Here is a 21699-nt window from a genome sequence, read left to right on the forward strand (position 1 = left end):
CAGGCTATCGCATGCTCTTCCCATCGCCGTCCCTCCGAGCTCTGACAGCATCCTCCGATCGAGTCGAGAATCTGGAGACGGAATAATCTACTACAAGAGCTGTACTCAGGCCTACAGCAACGTCATGTTCAGGCGCTGTCCATGGAGAACCGCTCCACGACCAGGCGTGATGTTTTCGATGTTGCGTCAAGGTAGCAACTACCTCTGAATCAGAACATGATGCCTGGTCTCGTGCCTTGATCAATAACGGCGTGACGTGTAAGATCACTGGAAGCTTTGTCACAACGATGAATTGCCGCGGTTCTTTTGAAGTCCAAAGGCCTTTTCAGGACTTCAACTTCTCAGATAATAGTGCAGCATGAATTCGGGATCGTATACCACAAGGTAGGTACAAAGGTAGAATGATATTGGCTCAGGATCATAGACAAATGCGAGGCACAGAAGCAAGAAGACATCGGCTCTGTGAGCGACGTGCGTTCATCGTCCGGTATCGCATGCATTTACCAGCCTACAGAATTTTTTCCCCCGTCAATCTTGATCTTTTGAGTGTCGGGATCTCCACACATTCATATCGCGTCACTGTCTACGCTCTACCGTCGATGTTCAACTGGCTGAAATCCGAGCACGCCATGGCAATCCACGCTCGCGCAACAAAAAGCGGGTCCGGTAGTTGGCACCTTATCCTCACGATCGCAAGAAGACCTAAAGTCAAGATGAGGAGTATAAGAGCCTGTGATGCCTGTTGGTAGTCTAGCAATTGGTCCATAAATCTCCGAGACCCTAAACATGACACCCAGCCAGGCGTTGTTGTTCGCGTCAGCAGGCGCGGCTGCTGTCGCAGGCGCGGTCCGCAATGTCACGAAGCCGAATTTCATTTTTATTATGACGGATGACCAGGACTTGCATCTGAACTCGATCGACTACCAACCGTCTGTTCAAAAGCACTTTGCGCAGGAGGGAACGTGGTTCAAGAAGCACTTCTGCACGGTTGCTTTGTGCTGTCCATCGCGTGTGTCTTTGTTGACTGGAAAGGCGGCGCATAACACCAATGTCACAGATGTCTCTGCTCCTTATGGTGGGTTAAAAAATAATCGTCGTAATGATGTTCAGTTCTGATGTTCGCTAGGTGGATATCCAAGGTTTATTGAGGAGGGCTTTAACGATGACTATCTGCCAGTCTGGCTGCAGAACGCGGGATACAACACATACTACACAGGCAAGATGATGAACGGTATGAAAGACATTGTATCTCGGAGTGTGGACGACGCTAATTGACAAGGTCACTCACTCAGCACTTACAACAGCCCACGTATCAACGGCTGGAACGGATCCGACTGTGAGTCTTGTAGTGTGTATCTACAAACCTCTCTGACGTCTCAGTCTTGATCGATCCCGGCACATATATCTTCTACAACGCCACCATGTCAAGAAACCATGATCCAGCGAAGAACTACCCTGGCGAATACTCAACGGACCTGATCTCAGCCGCTGCTGTCGGCTTCCTCGACGACGCCATCAAAGCGTCGGACCGACCGTTCTTTCTCGGTGTCGCGCCCATTGCTCCTCACTCGGAGACTATCACTGGAGGGGGAGCTCCGAGGTTTAATGCGCCTGTGCCTGCGAAGAGGCATGAGCATCTCTTCCAGAATGCGACGATACCGCGCACACCAAACTTCAACCCCAACACTGTAGGTTCGACGTTCAGTTGTTTGAGTTTGGTGTTAACAATGAGTTCTAGACCGGCACAGCATCGTATTTCAAGACCATTCGGCAGCTGAACCAGACGGAAATTGACTTCAACGACGACTGGTACCGCAAGCGACTCCAGTCGCTCGCCTCTGTCGACGAGCTCATTGACTCAATCATCGACCGCCTGTCGGCGAACCCAGAAGTCCTCAACAACACCTACCTAATCTACACAACCGACAACGGCTACCACATCGGCCAGCACCGCCTCCCGCCCGGCAAGAGCTGCAACATCGAAGAAGACGTCAACATCCCCTTCTTCATCCGCGGCCCCGGCGTGCCCAAGGGCGCCGTTCAATCCATTCCCTCGTCCCACACCGACATCGTCCCCACGCTCTTCTCGCTCGCGGGGATCCCGCTGCGCGACGACTTCGACGGCGAGCCCATCCCCGTGACGCGCGAGCTGCTGGCGCAGAACACCAAGAGCGAGCACGTCAACATCGAGTTCTGGGGCGATTACCTCGTCGAGAGCAACACGTTCCTCGGGCTTACACACTACCCCAACAACACATTCAAGCACGTGCGCGTCATCGGCGAAGACTACGATCTCGCGTACGCGGTGTGGTGCACCAATGACCACGAGCTGTACGACATGGCTGTACGTCCATCCCCCTCAAGTTTCTGACCACCAGAACTGATTATAGCAGACCGACCCCTACCAACTCACCAACCTTTACGCCACCGATGCTACAATCAACGACTGGTCCGTGGCGAAACTCGCGGCGCGCCTCGACGCGCTGCTGCTCACGCTGAAGCGCTGCAAGGGTCGGGTGTGCACACGGCCGTGGGAGACGCTGCATCCGGCGGGAGATGTGGGGAGCTTGAAGGATGCAATGGACGGGCGGTTCGATGCGTTCTACGAGCAGGAGCAGCCACCCGTAACGTTCTCAGAGTGTAAGCTCGGGCAGGTGCTGGAGTTTGAGGGCGCGCTGGAGCCGGTGCAGTGGCGGAGCGAGTGGGACGAGTGGAGCTATAACACTTGAGCGTAGGAGTGATGAAAAGGGGGATAATCTGAAGAACAAAGATGTCGACCGTTACATGGATGTACCACCCAGACTGGTGCTCGATGTTCGTTGTGACATGGTTAGTGATGTATTCGTGCCGAGGCGTGTTCCGAGTCCCCGCTTGTGGTTCCGAGACTCGGAACTGACTAATCGCAGCTCGCATTTAGCGCTCCTCCACCGTCAAGGTAAACGGCCAGCAAACATTCGCGCTCACGTCACCGCCGAACACACGCCAGCAACCATGTCGGGAGGCTGGAACACAATCGAGTCGGACGCGGTAGGGCGCGTCGCAGTCTCACTCCACCACAGAAGCTAACGCGGGCAGGGAGTCTTCACATACCTCATCGAGAAGCTCGGGGTTAAGGATGTGCAGTTCGCGGAGCTCATGACGCTCGACGCCGACGACCTGCGGGCGCTGGGCGACATCTACGGCGTCATCTTCCTGTTCAAGTACCCCACGGGCGAGAAGGCGACGGACGTGCCCAAGGATGGCACGTTTGACCACGAGGCGGCGAATAACCTTTTCTTCGCGGCGCAGACGATCCAGAACGCGTGCGGCACCCAGGCGCTGATCTCGGTGCTGCTGAACAAGGAGGGCGAGATCGACATCGGCAAGGAGCTGAAGGAATTCAAGGAGTTTGCGGGCGAGTTCCCGCCCGAGGTGCGCGGAGCTGCTGTGGGCGAGGTGCTGGGCTGACACGGGACAGCTGCGCGGAGAGACGTTGTCGAACTCGGATCTGATCCGCGAGACACACAACTCGTTTGCGCGCTCGTCGCCCTTTGTGGACGAGACGCAGCGCACGGCGACGGCCGACGACGACGTCTACCACTTCATTGCGTGCGTGCCCCCGCGCGCCTGTGCCGCTGAGCCGCACCGCTAACACGCCACAGCTACACGTCGATCAACAACACGCTGTACGAGCTCGACGGGCTGCAGCCGGCGCCCATCTCGCACGGGGCGTGCACGACGCAGGAGTTCCCCGCGAAGATTGTGTCGGTGCTGCAGCGGCGCATCGCGCGCTACCCGTCCAACGAGATCCGGTTCAACCTGATGGCGTGCGTGCGCGACCTGCGGATCCGGGCGCGCGAGTTTGGCGACGAGGACGGGCTGGAGGAGCAGGAGGACATCCGCGCCAAGTGGCTGTGGGAGAACTCGCTGCGGCGCCACAACTTTGTCGGGTTCGTGGGCGAGCTGCTCAAGGGCGTGGTGCAGGCCAAGCTGGAGCAGGGCGACGGCGCGTACGGGAAGTGGGTCGACGACGCGAAGAAGCAGACGGTGGAGCGGCGGGAGAAGGCGCGCAAGCAGGGCACGGCCATGGAGTAGGTAGACAGAGTGGGCTGTTCTGCGTGGAGACCCTGGCAGATGCACGGCCTGTGACAGGCGTCACCCATACTATATGATATCCTGTGCAGCGCTATCCGAACATGTGTGCTGTGGTCTGCATGCGAAGACAGCGAGCAACAAGCAGCTGACCACATGTATGCAATTGAAGACGTGACACGGAACGTTGCTGGCGCATCTCTGCTATGTCTCTTGCGGCCGTTGAGTGGTTCGCAGCAGGCGGGTCGGCTACCAGCCAAGCTCGGACGAACCCGCGGGGCGCCGTCTGTCAGCGAGAAGCGGGAGTAGGGCTGAAGACGCCGGCTGCCTGTGTGCTGCAGAACCACGCTCGCTGCCTGCGCTCGTTGCCTGCGCCCGTGAGCCACCGCCCGCCTCCAGACGCCCTCGAGCAGACGCCCGCGCCGCAGCACCCGTCACTCGCATCAATTCCCACGCACCCTCGCCGGCACGCCACAGCCCGCCGCCCGCCGCCGCCCGCCGTCCGTCCACCGCCATGGCCTCCCGCACGTCGACGCCGCGCACGCGCTCGCCGTCGACCAGCAGCGACTCGTCCGACACGACCATGCTCGACGCGCCCACACACGTCGCCCTCACGCCGACGCGCCCCCGCCAGCCGTCGGTGCCCAGCGCGCCCGCCAGCCAGCCGCCCGCCGACCCCGCCTTCTCACTGCTGCTGTCGCTGCCCCGCGAGCTGCGCGACCGCGTCTACGGCTTCGCCCTGTCCTCGCCCTACCCGTTCTGGTGGCCGCACCATGCGCCCATGGAGCACCGCGTCGCCGTGGCCCTGCTGCGCGCGAGCAAGCAGCTGCACGCCGAGGCCGCCCCCGTGCTGTACACAGCCAACAAGTTCCTGTTCACCCACCCGAGCGACTGCAACGTCTTCCGCGTCGTCGCCTCGCCGCACGCCAAGGCCATGCACAGCGTCTACCTGCGCGTGCGCGAGAAGGACCTGCGCCTGTGGACCGCCTACCTGGGCAGCAAGAGCCCCGACCGCAGCCTGCGCGCCGACCTGCCCGCCCTGAAGCACCTGTGCATCTTCATGCGCTGCGGCAACCCGGGCACCCCGCGCCTGCTGTCGACCCTGGGTGTCGTGCCGGCGGCCAACGCCATCGTCGCCCTGCCCGCCCTGCCGCCCGCCATGGCCATGCACGTCCAGGCCGTGCAGAACGCCCTCGGCCAGCAAGTCCAAGCCCTGCAGCAGCAGGTCCAGCACCTGACCCACCCTGCCGCCGCCGCCGGGCCGCCCGTCATCGTGCCCGCCGCCGCCCACGCAGGCCAGCACCACCCCGCGCCGCCCGCTGCCGCCGACGCCGACCCCCAGCACCACGTCCCGCCCCCTCCACCACCGCCCCCCGCCATCCCCTTCGCCGCCTTCGCCGCCGCCGTTCCCCACCACCACCCGCAGCCCCCCGCCCCTGCCCCGCACCCCGCCCAGCCAAACCACCACATCCTCGCCACCTTCCTCCGCTTCGAGCGCGAACTCGGCATCGAGTCGCTGTGCCTCAGCCTGCGCGAGACCCTGCAAGACGCCCCCGCGCACCACACCCCCACGCACCCCGCCGCCGCCGGCGGGCACCGCGAACGGCGCCGCGAGGACCGCGAGCGAGAACACGAGCGCGATTCTAAGCCGAGGCGAGAACCACCCGACGTCAAGATCGTGTGCATCATGCGCATCCCCAAGCACGAGGTTAGTCGCCTCGTGCGCATGTACCCGGACGAGCTGAGCGTGGACCGCAACGGGGATGCGCGGACGCGCTTCCGCAGGCTGCATGGCGCGGAGATCTGTGTCGAGATTAGCGGGTTCGATGGCGTTCAGGGGTGAATCGACGACGGGTGAGGGGGCAAGGGAGGGGCGGCGTTGGATAGTGATACCCACATATGAGAATGATGTAATGAGCGCGCGTGCGTTTGCACGAGCACTGTGATTGCGCTGGCTGGCTCACGTGGTGATGCTGAGTGACAAACGCCTGCAGGGCGTCGGTGTATAAAGCCTGTGTCCGCCTCTGTGACTTTCCACACACGCTCACTCCTCTCTCTCCTCTGCCTTCTGAAAATAGCAGACAGCCAGTCCATGGCCTGCTCGTGGGAGCGTCCCGGCCCACCACACTCTGTCTTGCCCTCTGCATAGAAAACGCCGAATTGCAGATGTATGGGACTTGAAATTCACACCGCAGACCATGTACGAAGGAAAACCGTATTCACCGCTTATGTGCGTCTGTCGTGCGGCCGTCCTCTACTTCAGTTCTCGAACCCACATTCACCATTCCTCCCATACATGTTCCCCCATCTGCTTCCACACCTGCTCCCAGTCTCTGGATCCCACGAAGAAAAACACGGTGCCGCTTGAATGGACCTCGAAACATGCCTACAGATGGCCCATGGTCAGCCCTGCCCGCAACACTCGCTGAACAAGTTGAATGTCCCTGCCCTGCCCTGCCCTGCACTGCGGAAAAACGCGGAAGGTCACTGTATGTCTCCTGGGGCGAGAAATGTAAACTCGCGACGCCGCATGTTGGGCGTCCTGTTGCCTGGCGGTTTTGAAAGCAATCAGAAAACAAAAGTCTGGATGCGAAGGGGCTGCCGGCGAGCTGCAGCGCAGACTGATGGCCCTGCGCTGCGCTGCGGAAAAGACACAACGTTTCACTACATGTCTCTGTGGAGCGAGAAAAGAACTGATGATGGGCTGGATGATGGTGTCCTGCTGCCCGGTGCCCGTGAACCTGCGTCGACCCCAACGCATTGCGTCGGTCTGTATGAGCACCAGCGTGTTGTCTGACTGAAATAGCACTCACCAAATGCCAATGTCTCTGCGGCGCGAGAAACAAGCGCTTTCCACAACCATGTCGCGGTCTGGCTGCCTGGGTTTTTGAATCTGCTCCTACGGCTCTGAATGGCTTGGTCTGGACGAAATACCAGCTGCGATTTGATCATGACGGGGTACGACGTCGAGTGTTTGATGTTTTTGCCCGGCGAAAAAGAGATGATCAACTGTCCGATGTGAGGGCGTTGCTGCTAGCTTTCCATGGACTTGGAAGCTGCTCATGTGCTCCTGAGTTATGCGGTCTGTGGGAGATATTGGCTGCATGTGTTTGACTGAAACCATCGGTCAAAACCCCCATGTCTCTGTGTTTCGACGAAAGAACGATTCCAAGACAGTATGCTGCTGCTTCTGCTTGCTTCTTCAGAACTACAAAGGCACCTCTCTTCTAAACAATTCACTCTGGATGAGGCGATGCGCGTGTTTGACTAAAGTCCTCGAAAAGACTCATCATGTCTCTGCGCCTCGAAAAGAGACGCAAATATGAGCGATGTGTTGTTGCTGCCCCTTGCTTCTCAAAAGCCATCAAGTCACTGTTATGCCTCCGAATATTCCAGTCTGTATGATGCACGCAAAGAGGCTGGCTGGAAACGCGGACCGGCTACTCTGTGCGTTGAAGAACGAAAGTGAGGACTTGAAATGCTGTTGTTACCCCCTGTTTCTCAACAACTTCTAGAGCTGCTTGTCATCATCCGGATCTCTCAATCTCGCATGATGCTAGGCATAGCGCCAGAACGAAAAAGAAGTACACTGGTTCACATGGCTTGGTGTGCAACTGCTTTGAGGACAACTCGATGTTTCTGCCCTGCTCCTTCCTGCTTACTATATCTATACCTCTCTGCCTCTAAAGCCTCTCGGAATGTACAAGATTCTCAGCGCATGTGAACCAAAACACCAGGCATGCATGCTTTCATGTCTTTGTGTCTCCGAGAAAGGGCACACAAGTGTTCTTATGTTGTTGTCTGGTTTCCTGCTCTCTTTCTACTTATTCTCCTCGAAAATATCCCAATCACAGGATATGACTGGGCGTGGTGTGATTGAAAACACCAAAGACGGCGTGAATGTCTGCGTGTCTTGAAAAAAAAGAGTGGGAAATCGGCATGTTGCTGCCGGGTTTCTGTGCCATCCTCGAATCATTCTACTTTACGATCCTTGTGTCTTTAAGATACCGAGCTCGTTCCTTATGGCTTTGCATCTCCGAGAGAGAGATGCATTACACGAAAGTCACGTTGATTCTCTGTACTATCTTGCACCAAATCTGGGCACAGGCGAAGCCATGAACTCCGAAAACAAATACTGGGGTATTAGAAATTTACGAATACGCTTCCGATGTGTTGCGGGCTCGCTGCCCGACATCCATCTCCCAGAAATCCTCCATGACCCTGCAACAACACACGGCATAGTTCTACGTAAACAAAATTGGGAGCACATATACTATATCTGGCTTCTCTCAAATCACCTCGGAGCTCGATCATGTGCTCGGAGAAGGCGAAAAATGCATCCACCAAGATGGCATGGCTTCCGGTCGCCACCGCTGCGACTTGTTGAAATCGAAATGTCTTCTCGACCAAGTGATGCTCCTCCTCTCTTTGAAAACTCGAAAATCTTCGCTATGAAAGAGTCTCTGATGTCACCTGGCGCGGAGACTTTGCTTGTAACATTCATTAAACCAATGTTGCAACCGTCCTATCATGAGCACTAAAGCAAAAGACTGCGACGTGGATGTTCTCTGTGGGCGAAATGAAACTGGGAAAAACACTTGATGCTGCCGTCTCTCTGCTGTGTTTGAAGCCTCGCATGCTCTAAATGTAGTTGTTTATATCGAAGAGTGTCTCGAAAGGGGCTGTGATGATGATACACCACTTGCATGCGAGGCACGGTGGAAGACAACATGGATCGTATTCGAAAGGTACAAACCTGAAGACCATGTTGCTCTTCTTCTGCTTTGCCACCAACTTGAGAGATGGAATCAACCAAGACTATGCATACTGGTCGCCGTGGAACTCACCGTGTCTACTTCGAAATCGAACTGGCAGTAGCCACTCAAAAGGGCCTGCCTTGGAGGAATGTCTCCCTCCGCCTCGTCGCCCCCGTCTACAAAAGTATGAGCGCAGACGCCGTATGTGTTTCTCTCCAGAAAGTCGTCTTACTCACCCGATGACCAGAGAAGACCCTCAAATCCCACAAGCAACCCTCGGGAAATGTTTACAACAAAGCCACATGCCAGACGGCTGTTTCTACCACACTGATATTCTGCTCTGAGTCACTTCCCACCACTGCTTCGTCCACGTCCTCTTTCTCCACAACTTACTACTCTACAAAACGCTGACATGATGTGGTTGTGTGAGTGCTCGACTCAAAACCGAAATCAAATTCACCACTTCTGCCACTGCTCACCTCCACATAATCTGTTTCATGCTGCTCGGGCACCGAAACGCGCTTCTGACATCGACATGTGCCGCTGTACTTGTGCGTCTTCTCCGGCCCGAGATCGCTGCTCTCGAACTATAGCTGGGTGTGCGGCTGGCTGAGGATTGCGCCTCCTCCTCTGTATCCTCTGTAAAGAAAGTAAAGAGGAATCTGATGCGGTGCGCGACATCTCAAAGGCAAAACGGGAATTTCAATGGCGTTTCTATGGGCGCAGGATTGCACATCTCCACTGCGGCTATGCCACCTGCTTGACAACACTGTGGTTTTGTGAAGCCACCGAAAGCGCCTTGTGAACATTGTATGTTCGTTCTCCCGTGGAAAGAACTCCGTTGCGTCGGCGACGAGTGATCTTCTGCCGACGTCGCGGTTTGCCTTGCCTGTCTCTGTAATCTAAAATCTGGCGGACATTGGATATGTGTTTTGGAAGATACGGTGTCACTTTGATACCCGTCACCACCTGTTCTGTGTGACACTTCTTCTCTTCTGCCTTGCTGAGTACTGAAACGGAGCGATTGTGTTGTGCCGATTTATCGTTGTATCAAACTTGTCGGTCAACTCAAAGAGTAATATCAACAACAAATGTCTGTGCTTGAAGAGCAGACGGATGCGGTTACATGTTTGGTGCCTAGACGCCTGGTCATGGGTCGATGATCTCGATGGGCCACGGTGCACCCATATAAATGTCGTGATGGTGGAATACATCACTCGTGGACATTGTGTCGCGTGCAGCCAGATCCCTACATCTCGGTTCTATTCGCTCAATGTACATGTGCAAGATCATATTCTACGGACATTTGTCTCTCACAGCTCATCGTGTTTATCCTCGCCGACGAACTGCTTGTACTTCTCCGGGTCGTACTCGACGCCCGCCTTCTCCAGCGCTTCTCTCAGCTCCTCCTCAGTCGGGCCGCGGCCGCCGTGAGACGCCACGTTCGGCCCGTCGTTCTTGATCTCCTCGCGCTGCTGTTCGGCCTGGGCCTGAGGGTCGGGCTGCTCAGTCTCGGCCTCAGCGTCCTTGGCGGCAATCGGAGTCTCGGTGGGCTTCGCAGCAGTCTTGCTCTTCTTCTTCTTGTCTTTCTTGGACTTGGGCTTGGTTGTTGCCTTGGGCTTGGGCGGCTTGAAGTGCTTCATCTTCTTCATCATCATCTCGACAACAACATCGTCGAGCTCCTTCTTGTAAGCCGTAAGCTCCTCAACAGTCAGAACAGGCTCTTCGTGGCCCTTGAGCTTTTCCTGCTTGGCGCTAGTCTCCTTGAGCCACTTCCTTGCCTTATCGGTGACTTCCTCGATTTTTGTGCGGTCCTCCGCAGTGTAGATCTCAGGGACCTCTTCGATCTCGGGAGTTGCGGATGCTGAGGGTGCGGCCTCAAGGTCGTCTTCCTCGAGATCGTCAAGTGGGTCGACTGAGGGAGACGGAGAGGGCGAGGCGGAAGAAGATGATGCTGCTTCGGCACTCTTGATGACGTAGGCGGCTCGCTCAGCGATCTGGTTGTCGACGAGCTCAACGACTTCCTTCATGCCGCCGATTGTCTCCTCAAGGTCAGTGATAGCAGCGGGTCGCTTCCAGGACTGGCGCCTGCGACGAAGGATCGGGTTCACGACGGTTTCAAGCTCCTTGAGCTTGGCACGAAGACTCTTCTCGTCAGCGTTGGAGCCCTCAGAGTAGACCCACTCAGAGGCAGCATCCAGTTTGCTCTCGAGTTCGGTGAGGACGTCCTTGGTCGTGACAGCGACGAAATCGTCGTCCTCGAAGTAGTCACGCGCACGGTAAGTGTACGCTTCAAGCGAGTTGAGGGCTTCCTCGCGGACACGGCGAGCCTTGTCAGAGGTATCGAAAGCAGCGAGCCTGCAGGAGTTAGCATCAAGAAAGAGTGTTCAGCGCGAGCTAGACCTACCTGTCCTCCATCTTCTTGAAGTCCTTGCGGGCATGCTTCTCGTAACCAAGCTGCTTGACATCGTAGGTAATGACAGACTTGAGAGTCTTCTTCTTGGGCTTTCCATCGTCAGAGGCCTCAGCAGCCGCGGCGGACGAGGACTTGGAGCCCTTGGACGACTTCGTCGCAGAGGAAGATGAAGAGGCTGATGCAGAAGAGCTCTCGCCATCCTTCAAAGCCTCCTGGTCCTTCTTACCGCCCATTCCGAACAGGTTCTTGACACCATCAACGATGCCGCCCTTGCTCTCATCGGTCGCCTCGCAGGTGACCCAGGCGGACGTGACCTCTGGTGTGCCGGTGATAGGGCTGAGTCTGACCTGGACGTAGTTGTTGAAGGAGTCGCGTTCGCAACCGTCGGTGTCGATCAGCTTGGTAACGGTGCTTGTCAGATTGAGACTCTTGAACAGAAGGGTAGGTTCCTTGGCGTCCTTGCCATTGGCTCCCGGGACATTCTGGTAGACGGTGAACTCGAACTCGCCCATCATGTTGAATGGCAGGTCCTTGGTGGCGCCAAGCTTGGTGCTGGAAGTGAAGATTCTCTGGTCCTTAGTCTTGAGGTTGTGCTTGTACTCAATGCCGTGGCTGTAACCCTGGGTATCCGAGTCGCGGATCTCCTTGACACGGAAAGAGGGGCTCAGGCCAGCCGCTTTGAAAGCAGCACCGAAAACAGCAGCCTCATCAGAGTTGACGTTGGCCCTGATTTTGTCCTTTCCAGCAAGAGCCTCCAGGCGAGCCTGCACAAACGGTGTGCGAGTGGCACCACCGTGAACAATGACAGAGTCGATGTCCTCGACTGTCAAACCGGCAGCTTCCAAAGCGTTCTTGATGGGAATGTCAACACGAGCAGAGAATTCAGACGCGAGCTGCTCGAACTTTGTGCGATCGAGCTTGTACTTGAGGTCAATATCCTCAAAGAAAGATTCGAAAGAAGCTTGTGTGGCCTGATTGGCGCTGAGAACCTGTCGAATCTTCTCGGCCTCCTTGAAGAGCTTCGCAGCGGTGCGACCGTGGCTGCTGACCTTCTCAGCGGTGATGGAGGCGCTCTTCGCGGCCGGCAGTTCAAGGAAGGTGTTGACAATATCGTCGACGATGAGCGAGTTCAGTGCATCACCACCGAGTGTCCTGTCCCAGCTAGTTCCGAGGACATTAACTTCCTGAATGGTCTTGTTACGCTTGCCGACGTCTTTGACAGTCCTGCCCTGGAATTGCAGAATGGTCGCAGACGTAGATCCAGCACCCATATCGAACACGAGGTTGACCTCTGCCTTGCCCGGCTTCTTGCCGTTGATGGTAGGGAACGTTCGGCTGGTGGCGTAGTTGATACCGACGGCGACACCATCACTGACAACGCCGAGAACCTTCAGGCCTGCCAGCTTCGCGGAGACCTCGAGCGCGCGCCTCTCAGCGACAGTGTAGAACGGGGGAACGGTGAAGACGACATCCTGGACGTCATGACCGGTACCAGCCAGTGCCTTTGCGTTCTCACGCACGTTCTTGAGGACCATGCCGAGGATCTCCTCGATGGAGAAGTTCTGCTCCTCCTCAGCGGAGAAGATGCTGCTCTTGAAGCTAACAGTCTTTCGACCCTCTGTGCCGGTGACCTCGATCGCTGGGTACCTTCCATTGTAGATCTTGGCCGCATCGCTGTCGCTCGAGACACCCAAGAGATGCTTCAAGTTTGGGTATACGTCGCCTGGGAAGCGAGCCTGAAGCGCAATGGCGTCGGCGCCGTAGAAGCGCTCGGGGAAGGAGCCTTGGGGAAGAGCGCCGCTCTTGGCAGGCTTAAATGCGACGGCGGAGGTTTCTTTGCGACGCGAGTCTTTGGTCAGGACAATTTCGAGAGGAACACCGGGCTTGACAAGGGCAGCTTTGATGTACTCGGTGCCCAGGTCGACGCCCAGAACCGCTGAGGCGGCGGAGGCGGTTGACGAGAAGAGGAAGAGGAGCCCAAGTAACATCGCGGCTGGGGAGAGGCTGTTGCGCCGGCGTCCTGGAGGCGCCATGTTGTGTGGAAAAGCGGGAGGTGTGAGAGGGCGGTGGAGGCAAAAAGAGCTGCGGTGGGATGCCGCGAGCTGCGCGGGGAGATGGGTATCGAACGCTAGCAGGAGACTCAGATGCTGAACGTCAAAGAAAATTGAAAGGGGAATCTATCCCAGATGGCGAAACAGAAATAGAGCGGTGAGGTGTGCAAGACCGTGGCACATGCAGCGTGAGGGACAACGTGTTTCGGCGAGGTGTAGCTTAAATGATCGCCGGAGCTTCATGACACGCTGGCTCTATCGTGAGTGAAAGGCCACATTGACAGCGGCCAAGTGCCAACCCTCACGAGTCGCAGAAGCAAATTAGATCCATGCTTGTCCAGCTTAGATTGCTGTAGCTGCCGGTGCTTAAAACACTCTGCAGCCTATCTGTTCTGATCTATTCACGTCTGCTGGCACCCGTTGCTTCCTTCGTGCCCTCGAACCCCTCTGACCAATCGGTGGTCTCGCTTCGCCGCAGCTGGGCAAGGCCCATTTCTTCTGAGATACCTCGACATGAGCTTTATAGAACATGATACCCGCTTGATCTTGCCGCAACTACTTGCCCCAGTACCGGTGTTCTGAAACTTCTAGTGCGAAAGCCCTATGCTCAGATTCCACGGTTGAATTCAACCTTGCCGTCTTTGCCACCCCGTGCGTGAAATTCTGGCTCCAATGAGGTCGCACTCACGCTCTCTCTCTGCGGGAATGCACCCAGAGCCAGCGGCAGCGCGAAAATGCTTGTCGCGAAAATCAGCCCCAAGTTGATCGGCGTAGTCATCCTCGGCCTCTGCTTCAGCCATTCCGTCTTTTGCAGCTTGACCAAGATCAGCGGTGGCAGAACCATGATTGGTGTCGCATTGAGCACACGACTGACAGCCGTCTCTCCTACTGCAATCGTAGCGGCCTTCTTGCTCTTGCCAAGGGGCTTGACCTCCAAATCTCCTGTCTCCACGCGCTTCTTTTCTTCTTCGGTCAAGACGGGGAAGATGGGTATGCCGTGCTTGATTTCTTCGCCGCGCATCAAGAAGACGTTCAGTACACCAGCAAAGGCGACAGCGGCGAAGGGAACGAGGCGGCCCGCGATGAGCTTTGCATTGGGTGAGAGACTCTTCAGACGTGGGACCGTAGCATTCAGCCCGTATGCGACACCGCACGAAGCGCTAACAGCGAGGAAGTATGATTTGGCGATTGTTGCAGTGGAGAGCGGCGTGGCCTTGTTCGCGTTGGAGTAGTTGATGGCAACGTTGAGCGACTGGTTAGCCACCTGCCAGCCGAGTGTTCCTGCTGTCTGCTGTTGCTTAGCTCTCGCACCCTGTCTCCATTGATGTACTGCGTACCGTGAGATTGGGTGTGAGCATGCCACCTGTGACGACCAAGTTGGATAGTACGAAACACGACATGCGGAACGGCAGGAGAACCGGCTCGCCCGTGTCTGGCTTGCTGTCAGCCTTCGATCCGCTGCCTTCAGTTTCCGTTGCGCATACCAGGGTGTATTGTCGAGTCGATGATCTTCTTCGCATTCCACAGCTCAGGCGTCATCTCCTGGGTCTTGCCCGTCTTATACGCGGTGACGAGCTGTTTGGCATTCTCGAGCCCGGTTGAGGATGTGAGAAGGGTTCTGAATACAATATGCGGTCAGTGGTGTGGTCTGGAGGTGCTAAACAGTCATAACATGACTGGTGCGTACAGAGAGAAGCAATTGCATGATAAAAAAAGTAGCTAAAGGTCGTGGACTCACCACTCCCCCATGTTCAACATCAGAACAATCGCTGCGCAGCTATCTCACCTCGGATCTGAAATGGTAGCAGCATGCTGCACGCGGCCCCAGTAGGTGGTCAGGTCGTACTGGGAGCTCGGGAGATCGCGCGTGCCGGGCAAAGAGGAGGTCATGGCTGCGAGCAGTTACACGAAATAAGGCAGCTTCGTTTAGCCTGCGAAAGTATGAGTGCGAGTTGGCGGGCGCGTGTGTCTATCGCGTCCGACAAATATCCGCAGATCAACCCGACTAGACATGTCGGCGATGTCGGCGGTGAGCTTGAAAGGGCAAGCGATCCCGAGGAGCGAACACGGTAGGTACATACATAGTACAACCATGTGGAAACAGAATTTCATTAAGTCGCTATGCCAAACCCGCTGCTATGCTGCTAAATTAAACATGTATTTTGGTATTATGCTTTCCTATCCGAGTCGATGCGTGTATTATGAAGCCCACGCGTGCGATGTCGCTGAACGTCTAAAAACAGTGCCACATATGTGGTAGATGCAAGCAGATGCAATAAATCGTAAGAAAATCAGAGCCAAACACTTTTCACTGTTCTGACCGTAAACTTCGTGTCAATCAGTCGATCATTTCTTTTTCTTCTTGTCCTTGGGGTTGGGCGGTGGTGTTCCAAGTATGGCATCGAACGTTCTACTGGGGTCACTGCTTGACTGTGGTCGGTTGACGGGGGAAGCGGTAGGTGGTGCAATGCCAGGTGGTAGAGGTAAAGCCTCGAGTCCAAGGTTCATGACGCTGTTGCGCTTGCTCTGGTCTTGAGGGCTCTGAGATCGGGGCCGCAATTGAGCCGAAGATGGATCAAGCATGCCAGGCGGCGGAGGCAGAGGTGCAGCGGCCCCGTTGAGTTCCTGCATAGCTGCGTTGAGAAGAGTGTCGTTGGCAGCCCACTCTTGCGCCCTCTTCCAGCAATGCGAACGTCGGAAGACGCCCTCGACGCCGTGCTCGACAATATCGGTCGGCAAACTGACGACTTGAGCGCCACCTTGCACACCAAACCATGTTCGTGCTCTTGTAGTGTCTTCACGGACCCAAGGTACGCCGCTGCGTGGAACCTCGCACAGGAAGTACTCAACTCCTTCGGTGAACCGTACTCCAGGAGCGTCAACTACCAACATGGGTAACGACTGAATGACCGCGTAGATGAACAGCCATTGTCCGCTTCGGAGTTCGCGTAGCTCATCCATGGTTGAACCAGAAGCATGCTTCTTCTCAAATGCAATGAAAGACTCCAAGAAAGGTGTCAGTTGTCGTGCATCTGCGTTAGTGGCGTTTTGCAGCATCTTGGCGATGTCGTCGCTCTTCAGCTTCTTGCCACGCGCTTTCGCGTCTTTCTTCTCGTCTCCAGTAGGATAGTCTGGTCTCAGACCATGTAGGGTGGGGTACATCGGCAGGTCGAATGGTATAGGTGGCTGCACGGGCGGCGTGCTACGATCGTACTCGCTGAGCGCTTTGCGCATGGCGCGGGCGTTGATAGCGACGAAGCCCATCCCTTCGTCCTCTACGATGAAGCCGTCGGCCGTTCTGTTCGTCAGGTTGGTCCGGTCGACAAGCAGGTCGTACAGACTCGACACGTCGCGGTACATGTCCCGCAAGACCAGTCGATTCAGGCCGTTGGTTGTTAGGTTGTTCTTCTTGTTTCGCGCCTTTGGCAGCCACGAGCCGTACTTGTGCTTGTAGTAATCCATCATCCAGCCTCGAGTGCTCATAAAAGCAGACCTCCATCTCTTGAAGCTGATTGTCTTTCCCTCGTCGGCCATAGCACTGTTCATGATACCGGAGAAGATAGCGGCAAACTCGAAATTGCTGAGCTTGTGGTTGATGTTGGCTTCGCGATTGTCCAAGTCCAGCGCTGCTCGAGCCATGCGGGTACCTGTCTTTGGGCTGACCATTTCCCACTTGGGCGACTGCAGTCCTTTAACGTCGTCGTACTTGCCAATCGCATGTACAAAGCCCTCGGTATACAAGTTCATAGAGCGCATCCTCTCGCCGAGCACAAGTGCTTCGATTGTCTTCTCACGACTTTGCCTGACATCTGCCATGTTAAGCTCGTCTACGTAGCTGTCGAAGCTTGAGGCAGCCACCTCGCCAAACGTGGATCCATCGACATTGGAAAACGCATAGTGCGTAAGAATGTCAGCGATGCGCAGAAAGATGTCGAAGATGTCCGAATGTCCGGTCGTAGCGACGAGCGACTGGCCGATCAAGAAGGCGAAGAAGTTGCGGTACGTCACCAAAGTGTCGATGTCCTTCTGACTGAGGCGAGGCTCCCGTGGAGTGACGGCGTCGTCGGAGCTCAGCGCGATTGGCATGTACATGTGCTTCTCGGTGTGGTCATCGTCGGTCGCATCACTGAGCGCTCTCGAGCCCTTGGAGCCGTCGGAGCCGTCAATCTGGCTCTGGTCCGGGTCCGGAGACGCAGAGCGCGACTGCTCCTGGCTGGATTCCGTCACGCCAGTGGCCGAGGATTGAGAGGGGACCTCGGCGGCGACGTCGTCGCTGTACAGCGATCCGTGTACGAGGCGGGTGAGCAGCTGCGAGGCTGCGTACACCGACGAGTCGATGCGGAAAGACGGCCCCTTGCCCGAGTTGCGCGGGAAGAGGTACACCAGGGTATCTCCATCGTTGTCCCAGAGTTCAGGAACCTGTGCGCCCACATTAGTGTTTTCCACGTGGAGCTAGCGCGAACAGCAGCCCTGGAGCGCAACGCACCTTCTCGCCGTTCAACAGCATCGTCAGATTGTACGGCACCTTGCCCTTGTGCCCAATGATCCACGCAAGCGGATTGTCATTCGCAGCACTGCGGCTGACGTCGGTCAAGCTGCTGTTGTTCCCTCCAAAGAGCCCGCTCTTCCGCCTCAGCTTCTTCAGCTTCCCCTCGTTGCCCACTTCCAGGTTGGGTGTCCCGGGCCGGCTGCCAACGCCGCCAGGGGACGAGCTGCGCGACGGGGCATCGAGGAGTGGAGGGGGCTCGAGGGGCTCGAATGCTGGCGGGCCCACAGGCTGGATCGTCAGCTGGTCGGGAGGCGACGGGCGGCGGTGCGGCGGCGGCGGAGGCGGGTATTCGGGCGCTGTGAGGTGCGTGGCAGACTGCTGTGTCGACGTGGATGCCGCCGAGGAGATGCGGTTCTTGACTTTGGTGAGGCGGCCGCTGGATTCCGACGAAGCCGCAGACTGGCTCTGCTGAGGGGGCTCCGACGAGCTGCCCAGGGAGAACAGGCTCGAGAGCCGGTGGCTCGACTTCTTCTTGTCACCCATTATTGAGGGCACCAGTGGGCTGGGACAGGCGGAGGGGTACGGTGACGGCTACGTGGGCGTGTGGAATTACTACAGTATGCTATACGAGCGCATGTAGGCTACGTAGACAGCAAACAAGGCTCTATGCAGGGCTGCGCGGCCGCCGCGGACACATGTACTGGGAAGAAGAGCCGCCAGACTAAAGCAGGGCCTAACAATGCTATATTTGCTCTCGCAATGCCGTTGCAGATCCGGTGGGCGGTGTCGCAAACGGGCCAAAACTTCGTCATAGCCCGTTCGGAGTGCGCTAGGGCATGGCTGGCCTTTCTCTTCGCCACAACGTGTGCAGGTGCCCTGACGCATGTCGACTTTGGTCTCAGCTAACCCTCGATTGGCTTGATGCTCAGCTTTTCGACTTCGTATTCGTTGGACCCTTTGCGGCTGCTTTTTAGCCTGCTCTCGACGATCTTCCCGGGCGGCCATGGGCCGCCTCTCTGGGACCTGCGCCTCGCTACAGCACGCGATTGAATGAGCCCCGCAAGGGTCATCGCAGCCCCACGAGCGCGGTCGTGTCTGCGGCATTTCGACTGGCACCTGGGTCTGATTCAACACGTTCTGTCAAACGCAGCGAACGTCGGCGACTGCGTGCAGGATTTAGCAACAGTCAGCAAACACGCGCATTCAATATTTTTTTGTACGAGTGCAGGGCTCCGCCGTCGTGCCACTGTTACTTTTTATACACATGGCCTCGTCCAACAAGCACGACAGAGCATGGGCCAACTGATGCGAAGTGACGTATACGCTTTCGGTCTAAACGGCCTGTCTGTCAATTGACAGGGCGCAAGCACTACACGCCGGAGTCGCTATCGCATATGTAAAGGGTTTTGGCAACATAGCAAGTTCTCATCTCATCTCGTCTCATATAAGCTGGACGGCTGAAACCGCGCCCGGTGGCAGCGCACCCCTCATCTCATTCTCACTGTGGGCGCCCGACACAGCGTTGCGCACCAGCCACAACGCCCGGTAATCGGCTGTTGACCCGTCCACCAGCAAGTCGGTGCGACGCCCATCCAGTAATCGACAGGCATCAATCTTCCAAGGCTCCGAGCACTGCTGTCCCTGGCAACATGACAGCCTTCTCGCCGCACAATATCGCCGGGTCGGCCACCAGCAAGAAGAAGCTAATCAACCTTCTGAGAGGGCACGTCAGCTCCACTCCACACTGCACTTGTCCAGTGCATCTACCCTGCCCCGTGCTATTAGACCCTCTTGCAATATTACGCGGCCCACAATATCGGCACTGTCCTATGCTAACGACCACCGTACAGATGGCCTAACCACTCCCTGTTGCCGACGCAACTGCTTGACAGATCCGCCCATAAAGTACTCACTAACAACTCTGTGGCGTTCCCAGCCCTAGAGTATGGACCAGATCATGGAGACGGGCGCTTACGCAACCACCTCGCGTCGTGGCTGACGACTTTCTATAAGCCCCAGGAACCTATTACTGATGATCGAATTGCAATCTCCGGAGGAGCTTCGCAGAACCTCGCGGTTCTCTTGAACGTGTTCACTGACCCATCTTATACTAGGCGAGTATGGTTCGTGGCGCCGGCATACCACCTGTCCTTCCGCATCGTACAGGACGCTGGATTTCACGACAAGTTTCGTGCTGTACCTGAAGATGAGGAAGGCATAGATATTGATTACTTCAGAAATGAGATTAAGAAGGTTGAAGAGGAGGCGCTCAGCCCAGGTGTCGTGCAACCGGTAAGTGTCGATCACGGGTAATGAATGTGCTATGACCATGAACTCTCCTTTCACAACCTTTTTCCGATGCCTGGCCTCGGCAATGTTGTTCAACTCGAATGGCTTGCTGACTGTGCCATCAGAAGCACAAACCGGTGTCACGGCCTTGGGCCAAAGTGTACAAACACGTGATTTATTGCGTACCGACGTTTTCCAATCCTTCGTCGAAAACCATGAGCTTGAGGCGACGCACGGAGCTGTTAGAATTGGCACGAGAGTACGATGCTCTCGTCATTACGGATGATGTATACGACTTCCTGCAATGGCCATCGAAGATCACCTCTGAGTCCGAGACATTGTCTGTGGAGCAATCCCATTTGCCTAGAATCGTAGACATCGATCGCACGCTTGATGGGGGTGCTGAAAGAGAAGGCGCCGATGGCTTCGGTAACGCAGTCTCGAATATGAGCTTTTCGAAGATCTCTAGTCCCGGGTTGAGGTGCGGCTGGTGCGAAGGTACACCAAAGTTTGTCTCAGGTGTTGCAGAAGTGTAAGTCAGAACTCCTTTCGATGTAGTCATGTCACGCTGGAGCGAGACTGTAGTCAGGCTTCAGTTTTTCGCATCTCGCATAATCCTCGTCCATCGAATGCGAGGCCCGGCAGCTCAATCCGAGCTGAGTCTGATCACCGCTAGGGCTGGTCAATCGTCTCAGCCACACTGACCATCACGACTGACGTTGTACTAGGGGATCAACTCGTTCCGGTGGTAACCCTAGTCAGTTTGTTTCCAACATCCTAGCTGAAGCTATGGAAAATGGCCAACTTCAACGCCATGTATACGAGCAACTGCAGCCGGCATATGGCAACCGTTATCGCTCAATGATCAAAGCTATCAACGACCTGCTGGTTCCGCTTGGCGTTCGGCTGCCCCAAACGCATCGTAGTATCGTCGGTGGTTACTTCATTTGGCTCACCTTACCGGATGGCATGGAGTGTGGTGTTTTTGTGGACCGTGCTAGAGAGGATGAGAATATAGTTGTTGCACAGGTACGTACAAGCAGAGCCACGGTCATGGGAACAACTGATAGTAACACATGTTTAGGGCGAGCTCTTTGAAGTAAGTGTATACTCCGCCAGTGTGGTTCTTTTACTCACGAACCCAGATTCCCGGTGACAATGGCCATCCACGTACGTCTTTCAAGAACGACATCCGCGTCTGCTTTGCAGTAAGTGTTGCTAGTCTTGTGCGCTGTCTATCACTTACAAGACTATAGTGGGAAGAAGAGGATGCGTTGGTTGAAGGCATCGAACGCCTGGCCACTGTAATACGCACGATGCAACACGAGCAGAACACTACTGGCAGCTACAAGATCCGACTGCAGGTGGAGCAGGAATCAAAGCGCTTCTGGTAGGCGGCTCGACTAGTCACACCAGGAGCTGTGGGATGCAAAGCGACACGTAGATCGACCCCACAGTACAGGAATATCACCTGCTCCGATAGGTTGTTCGATGTATATCACAGGGAACCGACAGACTTCATCCGGTCGGTGCCTGATTGCTGCGACACGTCGCTCGAGCCACTGGATTTAGCCGCGAAGGATGCTGGTCGACCTCCAACCCGGCAATACAAGAGCGATATCAAGT

At 56.2% G+C, this 21699-nt stretch overlaps 7 protein-coding genes across 7 annotated transcripts; 4 read left to right on the top strand and 3 right to left on the bottom strand.

Moving 5' to 3' along the window:
- Positions 1-643: 643 nt before the first annotated feature.
- C7974DRAFT_25336 (arylsulfatase precursor) lies at positions 644-2932 on the top strand. Its single transcript, XM_046137491.1, has 6 exons — positions 644-1075; positions 1127-1231; positions 1280-1336; positions 1381-1688; positions 1739-2344; positions 2394-2932. The coding sequence occupies exons 1-6, from the start codon at positions 787-789 to the stop codon at positions 2727-2729; spliced, it is 1701 nt and encodes a 566-aa protein (XP_046003393.1). The 5' UTR covers positions 644-786; the 3' UTR covers positions 2730-2932.
- A 22-nt stretch (positions 2933-2954) lies between these two features.
- On the top strand, positions 2955-4275 carry C7974DRAFT_384022 (ubiquitin carboxyl-terminal hydrolase). Its single transcript, XM_046140808.1, has 4 exons — positions 2955-3027; positions 3076-3411; positions 3458-3588; positions 3642-4275. The coding sequence occupies exons 1-4, from the start codon at positions 2992-2994 to the stop codon at positions 4072-4074; spliced, it is 936 nt and encodes a 311-aa protein (XP_046003394.1). The 5' UTR covers positions 2955-2991; the 3' UTR covers positions 4075-4275.
- Positions 4276-4654: 379 nt separating this feature from the next.
- On the top strand, positions 4655-6016 carry C7974DRAFT_349609 (uncharacterized protein; the record flags this gene model as incomplete). The annotated part of the gene is made up of 1 exon (XM_046139441.1): positions 4655-6016. The coding sequence occupies one exon, from the start codon at positions 4655-4657 to the stop codon at positions 5912-5914; it is 1260 nt and encodes a 419-aa protein (XP_046003395.1). The 3' UTR covers positions 5915-6016.
- Positions 6017-10049: 4033 nt separating this feature from the next.
- On the bottom strand, positions 10050-13553 carry C7974DRAFT_25365 (chaperone protein dnaK). The gene is made up of 2 exons (XM_046137492.1): positions 11236-13553; positions 10050-11186 (listed from the first exon to the last, which is right to left on the bottom strand). The coding sequence occupies exons 1-2, from the start codon at positions 13275-13277 to the stop codon at positions 10142-10144; spliced, it is 3087 nt and encodes a 1028-aa protein (XP_046003396.1). The 5' UTR covers positions 13278-13553; the 3' UTR covers positions 10050-10141.
- A 1-nt stretch (position 13554) lies between these two features.
- Positions 13555-15344, bottom strand: C7974DRAFT_25368 (Tricarboxylate/iron carrier). The gene is made up of 4 exons (XM_046137493.1): positions 15082-15344; positions 14780-14913; positions 14633-14727; positions 13555-14583 (listed from the first exon to the last, which is right to left on the bottom strand). The coding sequence occupies exons 1-4, from the start codon at positions 15183-15185 to the stop codon at positions 13903-13905; spliced, it is 1014 nt and encodes a 337-aa protein (XP_046003397.1). The 5' UTR covers positions 15186-15344; the 3' UTR covers positions 13555-13902.
- Positions 15345-15388: 44 nt separating this feature from the next.
- C7974DRAFT_384033 (uncharacterized protein) lies at positions 15389-18553 on the bottom strand. The gene is made up of 2 exons (XM_046140809.1): positions 17782-18553; positions 15389-17714 (listed from the first exon to the last, which is right to left on the bottom strand). Exons 1-2 carry the CDS (start codon positions 18325-18327, stop codon positions 15642-15644), a joined length of 2619 nt encoding a protein of 872 aa, XP_046003398.1. The 5' UTR covers positions 18328-18553; the 3' UTR covers positions 15389-15641.
- Positions 18554-19433: 880 nt separating this feature from the next.
- On the top strand, positions 19434-21467 carry C7974DRAFT_299356 (pyridoxal phosphate-dependent transferase; the record flags this gene model as incomplete). The annotated part of the gene is made up of 6 exons (XM_046137741.1): positions 19434-19511; positions 19729-20076; positions 20199-20605; positions 20802-21102; positions 21219-21281; positions 21330-21467. The coding sequence occupies 6 exons, from the start codon at positions 19434-19436 to the stop codon at positions 21465-21467; spliced, it is 1335 nt and encodes a 444-aa protein (XP_046003399.1).
- Positions 21468-21699: the final 232 nt, after the last annotated feature.

The sequence above is a fragment of the Boeremia exigua genome (assembly GCF_020726555.1).
Source record: "Boeremia exigua strain MPI-SDFR-AT-0100 chromosome Unknown C7974scaffold_1, whole genome shotgun sequence".
Classification (NCBI taxonomy): Eukaryota; Fungi; Ascomycota; class Dothideomycetes; order Pleosporales; family Didymellaceae; genus Boeremia; species Boeremia exigua.